The 16,695-nt window shown below is 36.1% G+C and overlaps 1 protein-coding gene across 1 annotated transcript in view; it reads left to right on the top strand.

Moving 5' to 3' along the window:
- LOC150095406 (TBC1 domain family member 30) overlaps positions 1–16,695 on the top strand; it is a 366,057-nt gene that overhangs the window by 200,707 nt on the left and 148,655 nt on the right. The window contains exon 5 of the mRNA XM_090410388.1: positions 6,985–7,147. Within this exon, the coding sequence (XP_090266514.1) occupies positions 6,985–7,147 (163 nt within the window). The remainder of the gene's footprint in view (positions 1–6,984; positions 7,148–16,695) is intronic.

The raw sequence follows: 16,695 nt of genomic DNA, 5'->3' as shown, positions 1-16,695 counted from the left end.
AAGATGCACACAAATTAACACAACACACTGTCATCGTGGCTAGTGCAATGTGTTAATTGTGGAAAGTTGCTTCGGCCAAAATTTTTAACAAAAACAACATCTGTTTATATTGTATGTATAAATAAACTTATTAGTAGACTATTATTATCATTATACAGATATCTGCACGGAGGCAGAAGACTCATTGCAGGATACCCACTATTCCCACAATGCTGTCATACCTCACCTTAAGCTCATTCACTGACAGAGTACTTGCAACCACCTCTGGCAACCCATTCAACTCATTTGCCACCTTCCAAGCAAAAAATCTAGTCCTAATACACACACACACACACCTTTGCTGACTGCACTTTTACACAGTTACCATGTGTGTGACCCTTTGTTCTTTCCCTTCCTGCCATGTACAGAAAAAGGTCTTCAGTCAGTCCTTTACTCCTTTAATAACTTATATGTGACTATCAGGTCTTCTCTTTTTTGCCTACCAGCTAGTTTTTGATGCTCACTGACTCTCAATCTCTTCTCATAAGGAACATTCCATAGACCTGCCACAATCTTTGTCACTCACCTCTAGATCCTCTCCACCATTCCTTCATCCCCACGAAATCCAGGTGACCAGAGATGTGGTCCTTATTAAAGCCTTATAAAAGGGAATAATAACTTCCCTATCCCTGCTTGTCAATGTGTGAGTATGTGGTTGTTTTTTCAACAACCACATACTCTAATATGCTGTTTCAACCACATTTGCCCTCTCAACTTTCTGTCCATATCCCCAAGTCCCTAGCATCAGATTTCTTTCAGTTCATTTCCATCAGTATAGAACACAGCATGTGATCTTTTCTTCCCAAAATGCATCACCTTACATTTCATCACTTTAAACTGGCAAAGATTTACTTTTCCCCATACTGCCAGTCTATTTATGACATCCTGTCTCTACATCACCTTTATTTATTTCCCAGTTTTGCATCATCAGCGAACAACTGAATATTTCCCATCAGATCATTTCCTATATCACTGATGTACCAAGTAAACAAGAGGACCAAGTATTGAGCCCTGTGGTACACCACTAGTCACCTGTCTTCTCATGTACTCAACTCCTCCATAAACCACTCTTTGATATCTGTATATCAGCCACCCTCTAATCCAAATCACCAGATTCACATGCATTCGCATTTTCTTCAATTTATGAAACAGATTTATGTGGAATCCTGTTAGATGCCTTTACAAAGTCTAGCAGTATCACTGAGTGGCTATTTCCTTTATCCAACTGCATTATCACTTTGTTGTAAAAAAAGTAAGCAGATTACTAATGCCCTTCACAAAATCATGTTGTAGCTCATAAAGTATCATATTCCTCTCCACTTAGTTCTGAATTCTGTCTCTTTCCATTTTCTCAAATACTTTAGCCACCATTCCTGAGCTGCTTATTAGCCTATAATTTGTTATCTCCTTTACACAGTGGGACTATTTTGTGCTCTTCACTCCATTTTCACTTTCCAAGTACTGAGGCTTAAATTAAACAGCTAGATCAGAGGAGCTAATAATTGCCTTGCACATTCTCATAATACATGGGCCAACTGATCCTCTAATCCCATAACCATGTTTGCATTAAGGTTCTGGAATATCCTAAGCACCTCTAATTGTTCAACCATCAGTTAATGTCACATCTGGTATTGTAGCATCACAGTGTAGATGATAATACACCGTGCAAAATGATTACTCAGTATCTCATCTATTTGGTTTGCTTCTGTTACCCTCCTACTATCAGTACTTCTTAAAGTCATCTTTCCATAGTTATTCCATCTTTTACTTGCCACAGCAAAAGACCACTTTAGGAATTCTTTTGGATTCATCAGCTAGCTTTCTCTCATAATTAAATTTTGTCTTTGTTAGCATACATTTCACTGTTCTTGCCTGAACCTTGTTCTACTCATGAGTATGCTGATCACTTTTTTCTTTATACTCCATCAACAGCCTTTTCTCTTTCTGCAACTCCTGCTTAATGATGCTGTTTGTCCATGTAATTTCTACCTGATTTAACCTTCTGATACTGCTTTCTTCAAGCACCCCCTTGACTGAATTCTATGCACCTGCTTTGTAATTCCACATATATCCTTTTTTTTAACCGAAAATTCTGCATGTATGGCAGTCTTCCAGTTGTTGTTCGTGTGTAGAAGCTTAAGTGCTGTGAGGACATCATGTTCGAGGCTTAATGGATTTTTTACAATACTCAAAAAGAATTAAAATAGACTTTAATACTTCCTATATTTCGTCCTAGTCACTAGGACATCTACGGGGATTACAAAAACAATTAATGTAACATGCACACAAATATCATACAATACTAAGCCCAACATGGGTGACACTAAAGTCCTATCTAAGACTAAAGTTCTATACCGCCCTTAGAGGGAGCGCCCTCTAAGGTTGGTAGTAGGTGGCCTGGAATGTAAGGTGGGACCTCTGGTGATGAGTGTTTCCCAAATTTTCGGAAGCTTAATGCAACCGTATTTATTAAGATTTGGTTGGTTTCTGAGAGCTGGTGCTGCTGCTTCTAAGAAAAGTCTCTCTTTCTTGAATTTGCTGTGGTGGAGCATGGTGGTTTTCTTCCATGATACCCTGTGGGTGGTGTCCAAAACATGGTCAGCCAAGCCTGAATGGCCATAGTTGTGTTTACAGATGTAAGACTTGTGTTCCTCCAGGTGGATGGATGCTGATATATTCTGATGGATGCTGATATTCTGATATGGATGCTGATAATAATCTTTGTTCCAGTGGAACCACCCTCACTACTGAGCTTAACCACATACACAGCACTTTCCTCTCCAATGGCTACAGCGAACACAGTATCAAAAAAATAATCAGTTCCTCCCCCCATTCCCCATCCTTCTCGTCAACAAGATTTTAAAAATGCCATCACCATACCCTACATCCGTGGCACATCCGAAAAAATAGCGAAGATACTAAAAAAGTACAACCTACACACAGCATATAAGCCCCTCCGCAAACTTGCTACCCTTATCCATTCTACGAAAGATCAGCTCTCTCCTCTTTCTCTCTGCCTGGAGTTTACAAAGTACCCTATTCCTGTAAGCTGGCATACTTTGGACAGACAGGCAGATCAGCATCCATCTGCCTGGAGGAACACAAGCCTTACATCTGTAAACACAACTATGGCCATTCAGGCTTGGCTGACCATGTTTTGGACACCACCCACAGGGTATCATGGAAGAAAACCACCATGCTCCACCACAGCAAATTCAAGAAAGAGAGACTTTTCTTAGAAGCAGCAGCAGCTCTCAGAAACCAACCAAATCTTAATAAATACGGTTGCATTAAGCTTCCGAAGATTTGAGAAACACTCATCACTAGAGGTCCCACCTTACATTCCAGGCCTCCTACTACCGCCCTTAGAGGGCGCTCGACCTAGATAGGACTTTAGTGTCACCCATGTGGTTGGGCTTAGTATTGTATGATATTTGTGTGCATGTTACATTAATTGTTTTTGTAATCCCTGTAGATGTCCTAGTGACTAGGACGAAATATAGGAAGTATTAAATTCTATTTTAATTCTTTTTGAGTGTTGTAAAAAATCCATTAAGCCTCCAACATGACTTCCAGTTGTTGGTAAGAAAACTTTTCCTTTCTTTTAGGCTTGCACGGTGATCCGAATGCATTTTGAAAATTATAGAGACAACTACCGTGTTTGAATAAAACCTTTAGTTTAATATAACTTAAATCTACAATTAGACGTTTCGACCTTTATGTCAAGGTCATCTTCTGGAGCATACAAATATACACAGGAACAAGCTATACTACAATCAAACTGGTTCGTTAAAGACATTGACCAACCGCTACGACAATTGTTGGCTTGACCTCTGGTGAAAAAAAAAAAAAAATTGTACATCAACGCTAGAGTCCTATTATTTGTGTTGTCTACTATATACATATATTAACATCATTCCAGCCAGTTGGAGTGGAATGGTTTCTAATACTAGCGGATTGGCTAGAGTCCTGACTTATGTTGAATCTTTCATATTAGGTAGGCTGAATGTGTGCCATCCAGATCCTTGGAATTTTCATGCCATCTTTGTTATCGATATTTGGGTGGTTTATCAGGATTTCGCAGGATTCCTTAAATTTTCTTTCGTACCAGGTTTTTGTGTGGTGTAAGGAGCAGGTGCTTTTCCAGTTGATTTGGTGTAAGGTGTTAAGTGCGTGGTCTGAGAGGCCTGCTTCACCATAATGGTTATATTTAATGTGTCTAATGTGTTCTTTCTTGCGTATAGGGATTGTCCGTCCTGTTTCACCAATGTACAGTAAGTTACAGGTGCAGCAGATGCAATAGACTCTAGGATGTGCTAATGGGAGGAGAGGATCCTTAGAGGAGCTGAATATGGTTTTAAGTTTAGTGGGTGTTTTAAAGGTGGCATTGAGGTTATAATTTGTAGGATTCTGTTGATTTTTTCTGATAACCCTTTAATGTATGGGATGGCTATGGTTTTACTGTAATCTAGATTCATTTTTGTTGTAGTTTTATAGAGTATTTTATTGACAGTATTTTTGTTATAGCCATTATTTATGAATGTGTCACTAATGATTTTTAGTTCTTGTTTCAGGGCTTGCTGGTTAGAGCAAATAGTTGTGGCTCTGTTTTTAAGGGTGTTAATGACTCCATATTTTTGTGATGGGTGGTGGTGGTATGAATTCGCATGTATGTATTGGCTAGTGTGTGTCGGTTTTCGGTAGACCGTGAAGGATAGACTGCCTGAAGGAAGACGTGTAACTAGTGTGTCTAGGAACGGGAGCGAATTTTGGTTTTCGATTTCGATGGTAAATTGTATGCGTCCGTGTTGTTTGTTTAGGTGGCTGAGGAATGTGTTTAGCGTTTGTCGCCCGTGCAGCCAGATCGCGAACACGTCGTCAACGTATCTGAGCCAGACTGTCGGTCGTAGCGTGGTGGAATCAAGAGCCCTTTGTTCAAAGGTTTCCATGTAGAAGTTAGCGATTGGGGGGGATAGTGGTGAGCCCATGGCTGTACTTTTTTTTTGTAGGTAGAATTTGTTTTGCCACACGAAGTAACCGGACTTTAGTACGTGGGCAAAGAGGGTCGTAATGTCGTGCGGAAATTTGTTCTGTAGTAGGAGAATTGTGTCATTGATGGGGACATTAGTGAAAAGGGCAGAAACTTCAAAACTGACTAATAAGTCGTCTTTGTCGAGTGTTATGTTTTTGATTTTGTTTATAAAGTGTTGTGTGTTTTTTATGTAGGAGGGGGAATGACCTACCAACTCCTTGAGTGTTGCCGCTAATTTCTTGGCTAGGTGGTAATTGGGACTTTCTATTCTTTCCACGATTGGTCGAAGGGGCACATTTTGTTTGTGTATTTTCGGAACCCCATATAATCTGGGGGGACAGGCGTAGTGGGGTTTGAGTTTTTTAACGGTGTCTGGTGGCCAAGAAGTGACGGACTTTAGTAGTTTTTCTGTTTTATCCTTTATACTTTTTGTTGGGTTATAATTTACCATTGTATATGTGTTGTTATCGGCTACTATTTGGTTCATTTGAAGTATGTATGTTGACCTGTCAAGGACAACAGTGGCACTGCCTTTATCCGCTTTCGTTATTATTATGTTTTGTTTGGCTTTTAATGATTTGATTGCTGCTAATTCTGTTTTTGTTAGGTTGTTCTGTATGGTTTTCTTGGTATTTAGGACATTACTGGTTTCTAGTCGTATTTTATCTGCTATATTGTTAGGTAGGGATCTGATGCCTCTTTCAATGTGGTAGATAAAATCCAATTTGTTTACCTGATTTTTAGTTCTTGTTTCAGCAAGCCCTGAAACAAGAACTAAAAATCATTAATGACACATTCATAAATAATGGCTATAACAAAAATACTGTCAATAAAATACTCTATAAAACTACAACAAAAACGAATCTAGATTACAGTAAAACCATAGCCATCCCATACCCTTTAATGTATGGGATGAAAAAATCAACAGAATCCTACAACATTATAACCTCAATGCCACCTTTAAACCACCCACTAAACTTAAAACCATATTCAGCTCCTCTAAGGATCCTCTCCTCCCATTAGCACATCCTGGAGTCTATTGCATCTGCTGCACCTGTAACTTACCGTACATTGGTGAAACAAGACGGACAATCCCTATATGCAAGAAAGAACACATTAGACACATTAAATATAACTATTATGGTGAAGCAGGCCTCTCAGACCACGCACTTAACACCTTACACCAAATCAACTGGAAAAAGCACCCTCCTTACACCGCACAAAAACCTGGTACGAAAGAAAATTTAAGGAATCCTGCGAAATCCTGATAAACCACCCAAATATCGATAACAAAGATGGCATGAAAATTCCAAGGATCTGGATGGCACACATTCAGCCTACCTAATATGAAAGATTCAACATAAGTCAGGACTCTAGCCAATCCGCTAGTATTAGAAACCATTCCACTCCAACTGGCTGGAATGATGTTAATATATGTATATAGTAGACAACACAAATAATAGGACTCTAGCGTTGATGTACAATTTTTTTTTTTTTTCACCAGAGGTCAGGCCAACAATTGTCGTAACGGTTGGTCAATGTCTTTAACGAACCAGTTTGATTGTAGTATAGCTTGTTCCTGTGTATATTTGTATGCTCCAGAAGATGACCTTGACATAAAGGTCGAAACGTCAAATTGTAGATTTTAGTTATATTAAACTAAAGTTTTTATTCAAACACGGTAGTTGTCTCCATAATTTTCAAAATGCGTTGGTAAGAAAAGTTTTTACACTGATAATTGTTGAATATGAGTAATGTAAGTTTATATATCAGAAATGTAAACATTATGCTTCTTATATGTTTTTGTTAATAAATTGGTAGATTAAAACAAATCTTATGAAAATTTTTGGATTCATGATGTTATTTGGAAAAAATGCCTTTCTTTTTCCATTAATGGTTGATACTTTTTTTAGGTGATGATTTTGCTTATAGAAGGCATCCTTCCAGAAAGCTATTTTGCTAATCATCTTCATGGTTTATCAGTTGATATGGCTGTATTTCGAGACCTGCTTAGAATGAGACTTGGAAATTTGTCTCGTCACTTGGATAGTCTGCAGGCAGATTCTAAAGATATCAGTATGTTATAAATGTTTATAAATGAATCATTAATTTCTTTTGTTAATTAATATATAACCCTAGAAACATCTATCAGTATTTAGGGGCTCATTCATTTAGTGATTATAAGCAAAAATGAAAATAAATAAACAAGATTCGTTTCAATTTCTTAGCACTATGGAGATAAAGCCATTTGTATGAAAAAAAAAATTAGACTACTGTGTTCATTATTGATTTTAGAATTATAGGACGCATAATATCATCTATAAAACTTATAATAGTTGCAAAATTAATTGTTTTAAGAAATTAATATCATTTGTTAATAATCTTATAGTTGTCTTTTTAATACTTCTATTATATAAAATAATTAATAGTATTAATTAGGAGTGGAAAATTATTGGTTTTCCACTCCTAATGAAATTTTCAATTATGGATTATGACTATTACGTGATACCTCCAGGGAGTATTAAGGACGAGTCCAAGGACTCATCTTTGGAAGGCACACCACTCTACTTCTCTAAACTCATCCTCTCCACCACTACTCAATTCTCCAACCACAACACTACTACTACCATCACCAACAAGAAGTTCTCCCATCACAGTTTCTCTTATCATTCAGCTGTTCTTAATTTATTAATAAAGATATTTGGTATACAGTAATTTATGTAGACAGCTTTGCTGACAGTAAAAATAAAATTAAATTAAATTAACAAGAAGAAATCATGTTGATTTAAGTAATAATATACAATTTAAAAAAACCTTGTAAATGTCTTTGAATTAATAGGAAATTTTACAACCTACCTTTTCACTACATACATAAATACATTCAATAAAGAATACAATTTGTTCAGCTAAATCCCAAATTGCTTAACAGGGTGCACCACGAGAAGGTGAGGATTGGACATTGGGTCAGAAGCCCTGGTTGGTTTTCTGCATTCCTGTAAATGCATTGTGGAAGTGTCCTCTCATTTATACAGCCTTGACCCTTAAGTACCCACAGAAAGAGATATAAGATCTGATAAAGTTGGAGTCTTGACAGATAACAGATTAATTTGGAGGAAAATTGTCAATTAGAAATTAGTAATGGTGTAACTGTTCATGTAGTACTATCATAATATCCTTTACCCCCCACCAAGGGTGTGTGTATATATATATATATATATATATCAGAAATTTCATAATGATGATTTACTAAAAATGGAACATCCTATTATTTGACTGAGACATAAGGTGAAGAAAGCAACTCACAATATTTGCTCTTATCTTACTACAAACACCATAAGAACCTCAGAGTTAGCAGTTATTGATCTAGCAATATTAGCAGCCTTCTTTTTACCAACCAAGTGAATCATAAGTAGTAAAAAAAGGAAGTTAGCAAAATGTATCTAAAAAGAAAAATAGTAGTTCGTGGCTTTTTAATACTTTTCCGTTAAGGTTGGAATTATTCAGCAACAGTGATTGATTTCACAGTATGTACATGCAAACAAACTACTTTTGCACCTTGGTGATATTTCTTAAATGATATCAGTTAAGCAAAAGGTCTTTTATGTTTAAGAATAGTTATGAAAAAAAAAAGTATAACGAAACACAATGAAGTTAAAATTCATGTCTAAAATTATGCAGTGCATAACAGTTGTGGTGATATTATAACAAAATGGAGAGAAAGTTTCAGGATATTATTAACAATACTACAGGTAATAATTAAAATTTTAAAATAATAAAATACTTATTTAGCTACTCACTGATGAGATCTCAATAAAGATCGAAACCGGTCTGGGTAGTAACCTCCCACCCTAATGTATAACATCACCCATCTCCTAGGAGATGGGTTTTACATTATGGAAAATACTAAGAATAGCAATCAGAACTTTCTCCACCTTTGCAATGAGTTGCCCTAGTTTGTGCTACGTGCTTTAGCTTACGCTAGTAGTCGCCGATACATTTATAGTCACTATATTCAGCATGAAACTCTTTGATTCCGATCTTTGAGTTTCTTATTCGGTTTTAAAAAATGTGGGATTTGATATCCCTTTAATTTAAATAATGTTTTACATTGCCGAAATGAAGCCTATTGGCTCTTTATTTTAAATAAAATGACTTAATTTATTAAGTCTGCTGATGCATCCATATTTTGTTTGATTTAAATCTAGCAACTTTAAATCACATATTCAATTGCTTTCCACATGTAAACATCACAACCAGATAAGCAGTGAAAACATTTATCTGGTACCTGAAGAAAATGAACTAGTTCTGGTAATTATCCTAATTATTCCTCCCCCCTCAGAATACTGAATTTATTTGTTACTAGTGGTTACTACAGAATTGAAGAGGAAAGATTAACAAAACAAGTTCTTTCCCAGGTTGGCAGGAAAAAGAACCAAAGAGGAAGACCAAGATATAGATGGATCTGATAATGTTGGAGTCTTCACATTTAACAGATTAATTTGGAGGAAAATTGTTGATTAGAAGTTAGTAAAGATGTAACTTTTTCATGTAGTGCTATTTTAATTATCCTGTACACCCCCCCCCCACCCCCAGAGGGTATATATATATATATATATATATCAGGAATTTGATGGTGAAAAAAAACATAAAATTAATAAATATTAATCCTTAGCCTACCCATGATATGAATGTACTATAGGTTTACAAACCTTTGCTGGATGGGAGTCATCAAAAAATAAACAAATAAAACACAAAAGATGGACCTTATCCTTAAATGTTTTTTATGTAAGCCCCTTGAGGCTATGCCCTAATTTAGAAATCATGATTCTCAAAGTCATTATTTAGAATGATTTAGATTATTTAAAAAAAAAAAAAATTAATATGGCATCCACCCATAAAAGGTTTTTGTAAACCTATGTTACATTTGTACCATGGGTGTGCTAGTGATTTTTTCCTATCATTTCAAAGCTGAATAGAGAAACTACAAGTGTTTCGTGCTGAATATAGAAACTATAAACGTTTCGGTGGATCCAAGCGTAAGCAAACCTTTCATGACAGGGACAATTCATAGTAAAGGTAGAGTAAGCTCTGATCACTATCCTTAGTATTTCCCATAATGTAAAACACATCTCCTAGCAGACATGTATAATGTTATACATTATGGGGAGGGAGGGGGGTCACTTTGACCCTTGTTGAGGTCTCGTCAGTGGGAGCCAGACCCAGATTACTCCACCTATACTACGAGTTGCCCCTGTCCTGAAAGGTTTGCTTATGCTTGGATCCTCCAAACTTTTATAGTTTCTATATTCGGCACGAAATTCTTGTAGTTTCTCTATTCGGCTTTGAAATAATGTTGGATTCAGTATCCACTTAATTTGAATAATTTTGCATCGCCGAATTGAAGCCTTTTAGGTGCCTTTTGTAGTGTGACACCTTTTTTGGTATAAGTTCTGCATCACTTCAACCTGAGTATTTACATCTGGGTCTGGCTCCCACTGACGAGACCTCAACAAAGGTCGAAACCGGTTGTAAGCTTGGGTGATGAATGGCAATGCTGTAGCCCATTTGAGCCGAGGCTTGGCCTGTTGCTGTCACCCAGGTCCTGGATGTGTGTGTGTGTGGGGGGGGGGGTAATGAATGGCAATGCTTTAGCCCATGAAGTTAACTGAGGCACGGCTGTTGCTGTTACCCCTCGGATGAGATATGAGCAAATGAGCAGCTCTGCTCAGTGGTAGGATGAGCCTGGCACGGTGTAGAGCCAACCGGTTCTGAGAGTTCTTCTCACTGGCGGGGTGAACCTGTTACTGAGGGGAACAATTCTGAGTTTTTGGAATTTGACCTGTACTTGAACATTCAACAAAGGTCGAAACCGGTCTGGGTAGTGACCCCCTCCCCCCATAATATATAACATTATGCCTGTCTGCCAGGAGATGTTTTACATTATGGGAAATACTAAGGATACTGATCAGAGCTTACTCCGCCTTTACTACGAGTTGCCCCTGTCGTGAAAGATTTGCTTACGCTTGGATCCACCGAAACTTTTATAGTTTCTCTATTCAGCTTTGAAATAATGTTGGATTCAATATCCACCACTTAATTTGAATAATTTTGCATCACCGAAGTGAAGCCTTTTGGCTCTCTTTTTTCAGTATATATATATATATATATATATATATATACACGTTCATATTATTTACTGACTGAATTCTGAGAATTAGAAAAACAAATTAATTTAATTTAACACACAACATGTTTCGTCAGAATGCCGACTTCTTCAGGCATGTGAACATTAAAAGCAAACATAAAAAACACTGTAAAAAAACATTGTACCACTACAAACACAGACTATAAACTGGAATTAAGTTTGAATTGAAGCTACAGTCTGGACTAAAGTTCTATTGTTAGGCATCTGTAAGCATGTGACTTCAAGAGTACACCAGTATCTGATAGCAGAGCTATGTAAGTCTGGCAAACTATAACTAAGGTTACTGTTTATGTGAGAAGAGTCTAGGATAATTTCTTTGGATTCAGCTATGTGGCGTTCTACTTCATCGTGTCATATATGAATGTTTGATGTTGTATTCCAGTCTATTTTGTGTTGGTGGCCTTCATTATTTGTGTTCACCGAGAACAGGACATGGCTTGAGAGGGCGCTTGCTGTGGTTCTACTATAAGCGATGTCTCTCTGATGTTCTTCGAGATGCAGGAGAATGGACTTCTGAGTTTGGCCATAATATGGCTTTCCACAGTCACATGATTTTATATACTCCTAGAAACTGAAAATGGTTGTGAGATGTTTTGGTTGGCTTAGAATTGATCTGAGTTTAGGAAGAGCGGAAAAGCACGTTTTTATATTAAATTTTTTAAAATTCTTCTTAGTTTCTGGGAGAGTGAGCTGATGTACAGAAAAGAAATATAACCCTTGGGGTTGTCCTGTGTCTCTGTGTTGTTTTAAGGACTGTGGTATAGTTGTTTATTGATAGTTTTTGAAGAGTAGCCATTATTTGTGATGGTTCTTTTGAGATGTTGTAGTTCATTTTTCAGCTCCTCCTCATCTGACAATACAGACCTGGTACGATGAGCCAGAGTGCAGATGATATCTAACTTCTGTGCGGATAGTGGTGTGAGGGTGCATGCAGGTATCTATCCATATGTGTTGTTTTCTGAAGATCGAGATTTTTAAGGAGTCAGATATCTTGGTAAGTTTGATATCTAAAAACGGCAGAGTTCCATTTTCTTCAATTTCGATGGTAAACTTGATGTCTTGGTGGAAGTTGTTGAAGTGATTTAAAAATATGTGAAGGTTATTTATACCATATACCCAAATAAGGAATATGTCATTCCTTATTTGGAATAAGGAAGCCAGATTTTAGGTTTAAGTGTAGCAGTAGAGATGACTTTTTTCTTTGACATCCTCAAAAAAAATGTTGGCTAGTATTGGAGACAGGGGACTGCCCATTGCTAATCACTTATTTTGTTTATAAATTTTTTCTTCACTTAAGCCTGAATTAACATAATGTGACAGCAGAGCAAACATCTTTTTTGAGATCTTGTTACTTAAAATATTGAGAACCTCTTCAGTTTGAACATTTGTAAAGAGTGCCACCACATCAAAGCTTGCCATAATATCTGAATTCTTGAGCTTTATATTTTTAATTTTAGAGATGAAGTCCTTTGAATTTTTAATGTAAGAAGGAGATTTTCCTGCTAAACCTTTTAAGGAGGATGCTAGATATTTTGATAACCATGTAGGTGAGTCAATACTATCAACAGTTGGCCTTAGTGGACAATTTTCTTTATGTACCTTTGGAAGGCTGTATAATCTGAGGATGAATGGATGTAGAGAATGAAGAGAAAGGTGTATGTTTCTTGGAAATTCCATGGTTTTTTTTTAGAAGGTTGTTGGTTCTGTTATGTATCTCTCTCTCTCTCTCTCTCTCTCTCGTTGGGTCTCTCTCTAACTCTGAGTATGTATCTGACTCTAATAACGCTAAGATTTTGTTACGGTGATCTGTTTTTGTAGTGGTACAATGTTTCTTTACAGTGTTTTTTATATTTACTTTAATGCTCTCATGCCTGAAGAAGTCGGCATTCTGACGAAACATGTTGTGTGTTAAATTAATTTATTTTTCTAATTCTCGGAATTCATTCAGTAAATAATATGAACATATCTACATACTGAGTAAATACAGCTGATAATCATATATATATATATATATATATATATATATATATGATTATCAGCTGTATTTACTTATATATATATATATATATTTATTTATTTATTTACATAGTTCATAAATCCTACTCCCACTCTAGAGACAACATGGAATTTTTTTCAAACCAACTCACGTCTCCAATAAGTGGGTGTTGGCCTCATGCTGGATGATGAATTTCATTTCCCACCTAAAGATAATTACAAACAACCCTGCCCACAGTGATTTGATCCCACAGCCTATTAGTTGGAGAGTGGATATGCTAATCACTTGGCCAACTACACCATCCAGAAATCATGGATGGCATAGTTGGAATTTTGTTTGTTTTTTTGTTTGGAATTTTATTGTGTTTTATGTTTATACATTGAACAGGCATATTTTTAAATATTAATGAACATATATGGCATGTCAGTTTCAAGTTTTTTCAGTAGAATTTTCATGCGAAATTAATATTTATGAAATCTCTTAATGGTTTAGAGCAGTGTTTCTGAAAGTGTGGTGCACGTACCCCGGGGGTACATGAAAGGTCTTCAGCGAGTACATGGCAATTTTCGGCTATGCATCATTAACGCATGGAATCATTATTAAGAAAACAGAATTCTTTTAAACATATATATTTCTTAGTAAATTATATATTATGTATGAATTCTCCTACTCAAATTGTGATAACTGCTTCATTTGAATAGTTTGCAAATTCACTGGCAATCACTCTTGAATCTTCGTTCAGCTTCGTATATGAACGTACAATGCAAGCCTGCAAGAACGCAAAGAGTGTATGATAGTGACATAAAAAAAGTAATTATATGAATCATTAGATGTAATTAAGACAATTAAGCAGATATTAATCAATGTGCTTCATTATTTGATCATATTACAAATTTGTTGTTAGTTAAAATAATGATTAATAGGTTTGTAACTACTTTTACAGTGATATAATTATTTTAATAATGTACGGAAGTTATGATGCTTTAATAAATATAATTTTTTTAGCTTTCAAATTATTAAGTATGGATCATTTGTTAAAGACTGGATTTATGAAATGCACAAAAGAGTGCAATATAGCAGGTACAAGTAGTTGTAAGCAACAAGATATTGTATCTGGATCAAATGAAATTGATAAGGGTGTGTCATCTGACATCTCTAAAGAACCAACTAGGAAGAAGATGAAAAAACTTCATCAGTACGATATGAATTACTTGAAATGTGGATTTTCATGGATGGGAAATGAAGTGGAACCTATTCTATTATGTGTCATTTGTGGGGAAACTAAAAAAATGAAAGCATGAAACCATCTAATTTAAATTGCCATTTTGAATTGAAACATGATGAATACAAGGACAAATCTGTAGAATTTTTTCAAAATAAACTGAAAAATTTAGAAGAATCTCAAAAAATGATGTCAATCGTGTCAGTAGTTTCACCAAGTTACACTATTGGTGAAACTTCGGTCAAGCCTGCAGCAAAAATAATAGCAGAAATTATGATTAGAAATAATGCAATAAGGTCTTTTGATCGGATTTGCTTTCAAATAGTACTGTTCATCGAAAAATCACTGAAATGGCTGAAAATATAAAATAAACATTGTTATCCAATATGCAAGAGTCATTATTATGTCTTGCAGGTCAATGAATACACCGACATTACAAATTTTGCAAATCTTCTAGTATTCGTTAGGTACGAAAAAAATCAAAAACTCCATGATGGCCTTTTATTTTGCCAACCCTTGCCAGAACATATAACAGGAGAAGAAATATTCAACAATATAAATACATTTATGCATCAAAACAAGCTGATGGGGAAAATTGTGTTGAAATAAGCACCAATGGAGCAAAATCCATGGTCAGATCTTAAAAAAAAAAAGAGCTTGTTTCGAGGATTCAAGCTCTTGCACCAGATGCAAAGTCGACACACTGCTGCATACACAGGGAGGCTTTGGCCACACATAGGATGTCTACAGACCTAAGAAAAGTTCTGGATGAAGCTGTAAAAAATCATAAATTATATTAAAGGCCATCCGCTAAATGCCAGACTTTTCTCTCAACTTTCCGAAGAAATGGGAAGTAATCATACATTACTTCTTTTGCATACCGATGTTCACTGGTTTTCTCATGTAAATGTCCTTGCTCATTTATTTGAACTTTGGAATGAACTACAAGTTTTTCTTGATGAAACTTTTGAATTATAAAAAATGTTTACATAATTAGAAATGGTTCAGTCAATTAGCATACCTGGAAGATATACTTAGTATATAATAATAATAATAATTTGGGGATGCTTAAGGGTCAAAGCTGTATAACTGAGAGGAGACCTCTACATAGCCTTTAAAGGAATGCAGAGAACCGACCAGGGCTTCTGACCTAATATCCATTCCTCACCTTCTCATGGTGCACCCTGTTAGGTATCTACTTGGATACTGAACGAATGAGGATGGGCTGGCAATTTGGGATTTATCCGATCAAATTATATTCTTATTGGCTGAAACCAAAATACAAAATGATGGTACAACATGACAGAATTCCTTGCCGGCTGGGGCATTGCCCGATTAAACAAGGCACCCGTTGTTTTTGCCAGGGAACCAGTGCGAACAGCAAAGTCAGCTACTGGAACAAATCTGAAAACACACCCTAACTCAACATCACCAAAGTTAAAGATCGGTACCATCAACATAAGAAGCCTGAATGGCAAAGAAATGGAGCTAGCTGAGGAATTAGATAAGTATCAGATTGACATAATAGGGGTGACTGAAACAAAAAAAGAAAAACTGGTGAGATCTTTCTGAGCAATAAATACAAAATGTTATATTCAGGCAATGACAATCAAGGAAATGGAGTAGCTATAGTATACGAGGCTAATCTTCTTGAATAGCAGGCAATCTCAAATAGAGTGATGTCGACAGATATCAGAATGGGGAACTGGACAATGAGACTTGATTGTGCCTGTGGTATCACAGAAGGTTCCACTAAGGTAGAAGTGAAGGAATTTTTTGAGACTTTAGACAAAGCAACTGACACAATGAAAAAGGAAAAGTTGGCCCTTGTTGGGGATCTAAATAGCAGAGTAGGAAATGATTGTCAGCCATACAAAAATATTTTGGGAAAAGAGCAAAGCTAATAATAATGGCAAATACCTGTTGGATTTCTGCTCAGGACATGGACTGGTTATTACTAACACAATGTTCCAACATAAAAATGTGCACAAATTCACATGGAGAGAAGAGGCAAGGAATAAGAAAAGCCTCATTGACTATGTTATTGTCGGTCCCTGGTGCAGGACTCTAGAGTGTACAGAGGATTTAAAATTGGAAGTGATCACTATTTATAGTGATCACTTCCAATTTCAAATAGGATAAAATTGAATTTCATTTTGAAAAGCAGAACATTTAAGAAAGTTTTAAAGTGAATAAAAGTT

Source organism: Typopeltis vanoorti, chromosome 20, assembly GCF_054136105.1.
Source record: "Typopeltis vanoorti isolate ZY-2024b chromosome 20, IOZ_Tvanoo_1.0, whole genome shotgun sequence".
NCBI lineage: Eukaryota > Metazoa > Arthropoda > Arachnida > Uropygi > Thelyphonidae > Typopeltis > Typopeltis vanoorti.
The sequence above is the reverse complement of the archived record's forward strand: the minus strand, read 5'-3'. Positions and strand labels throughout refer to the sequence as shown.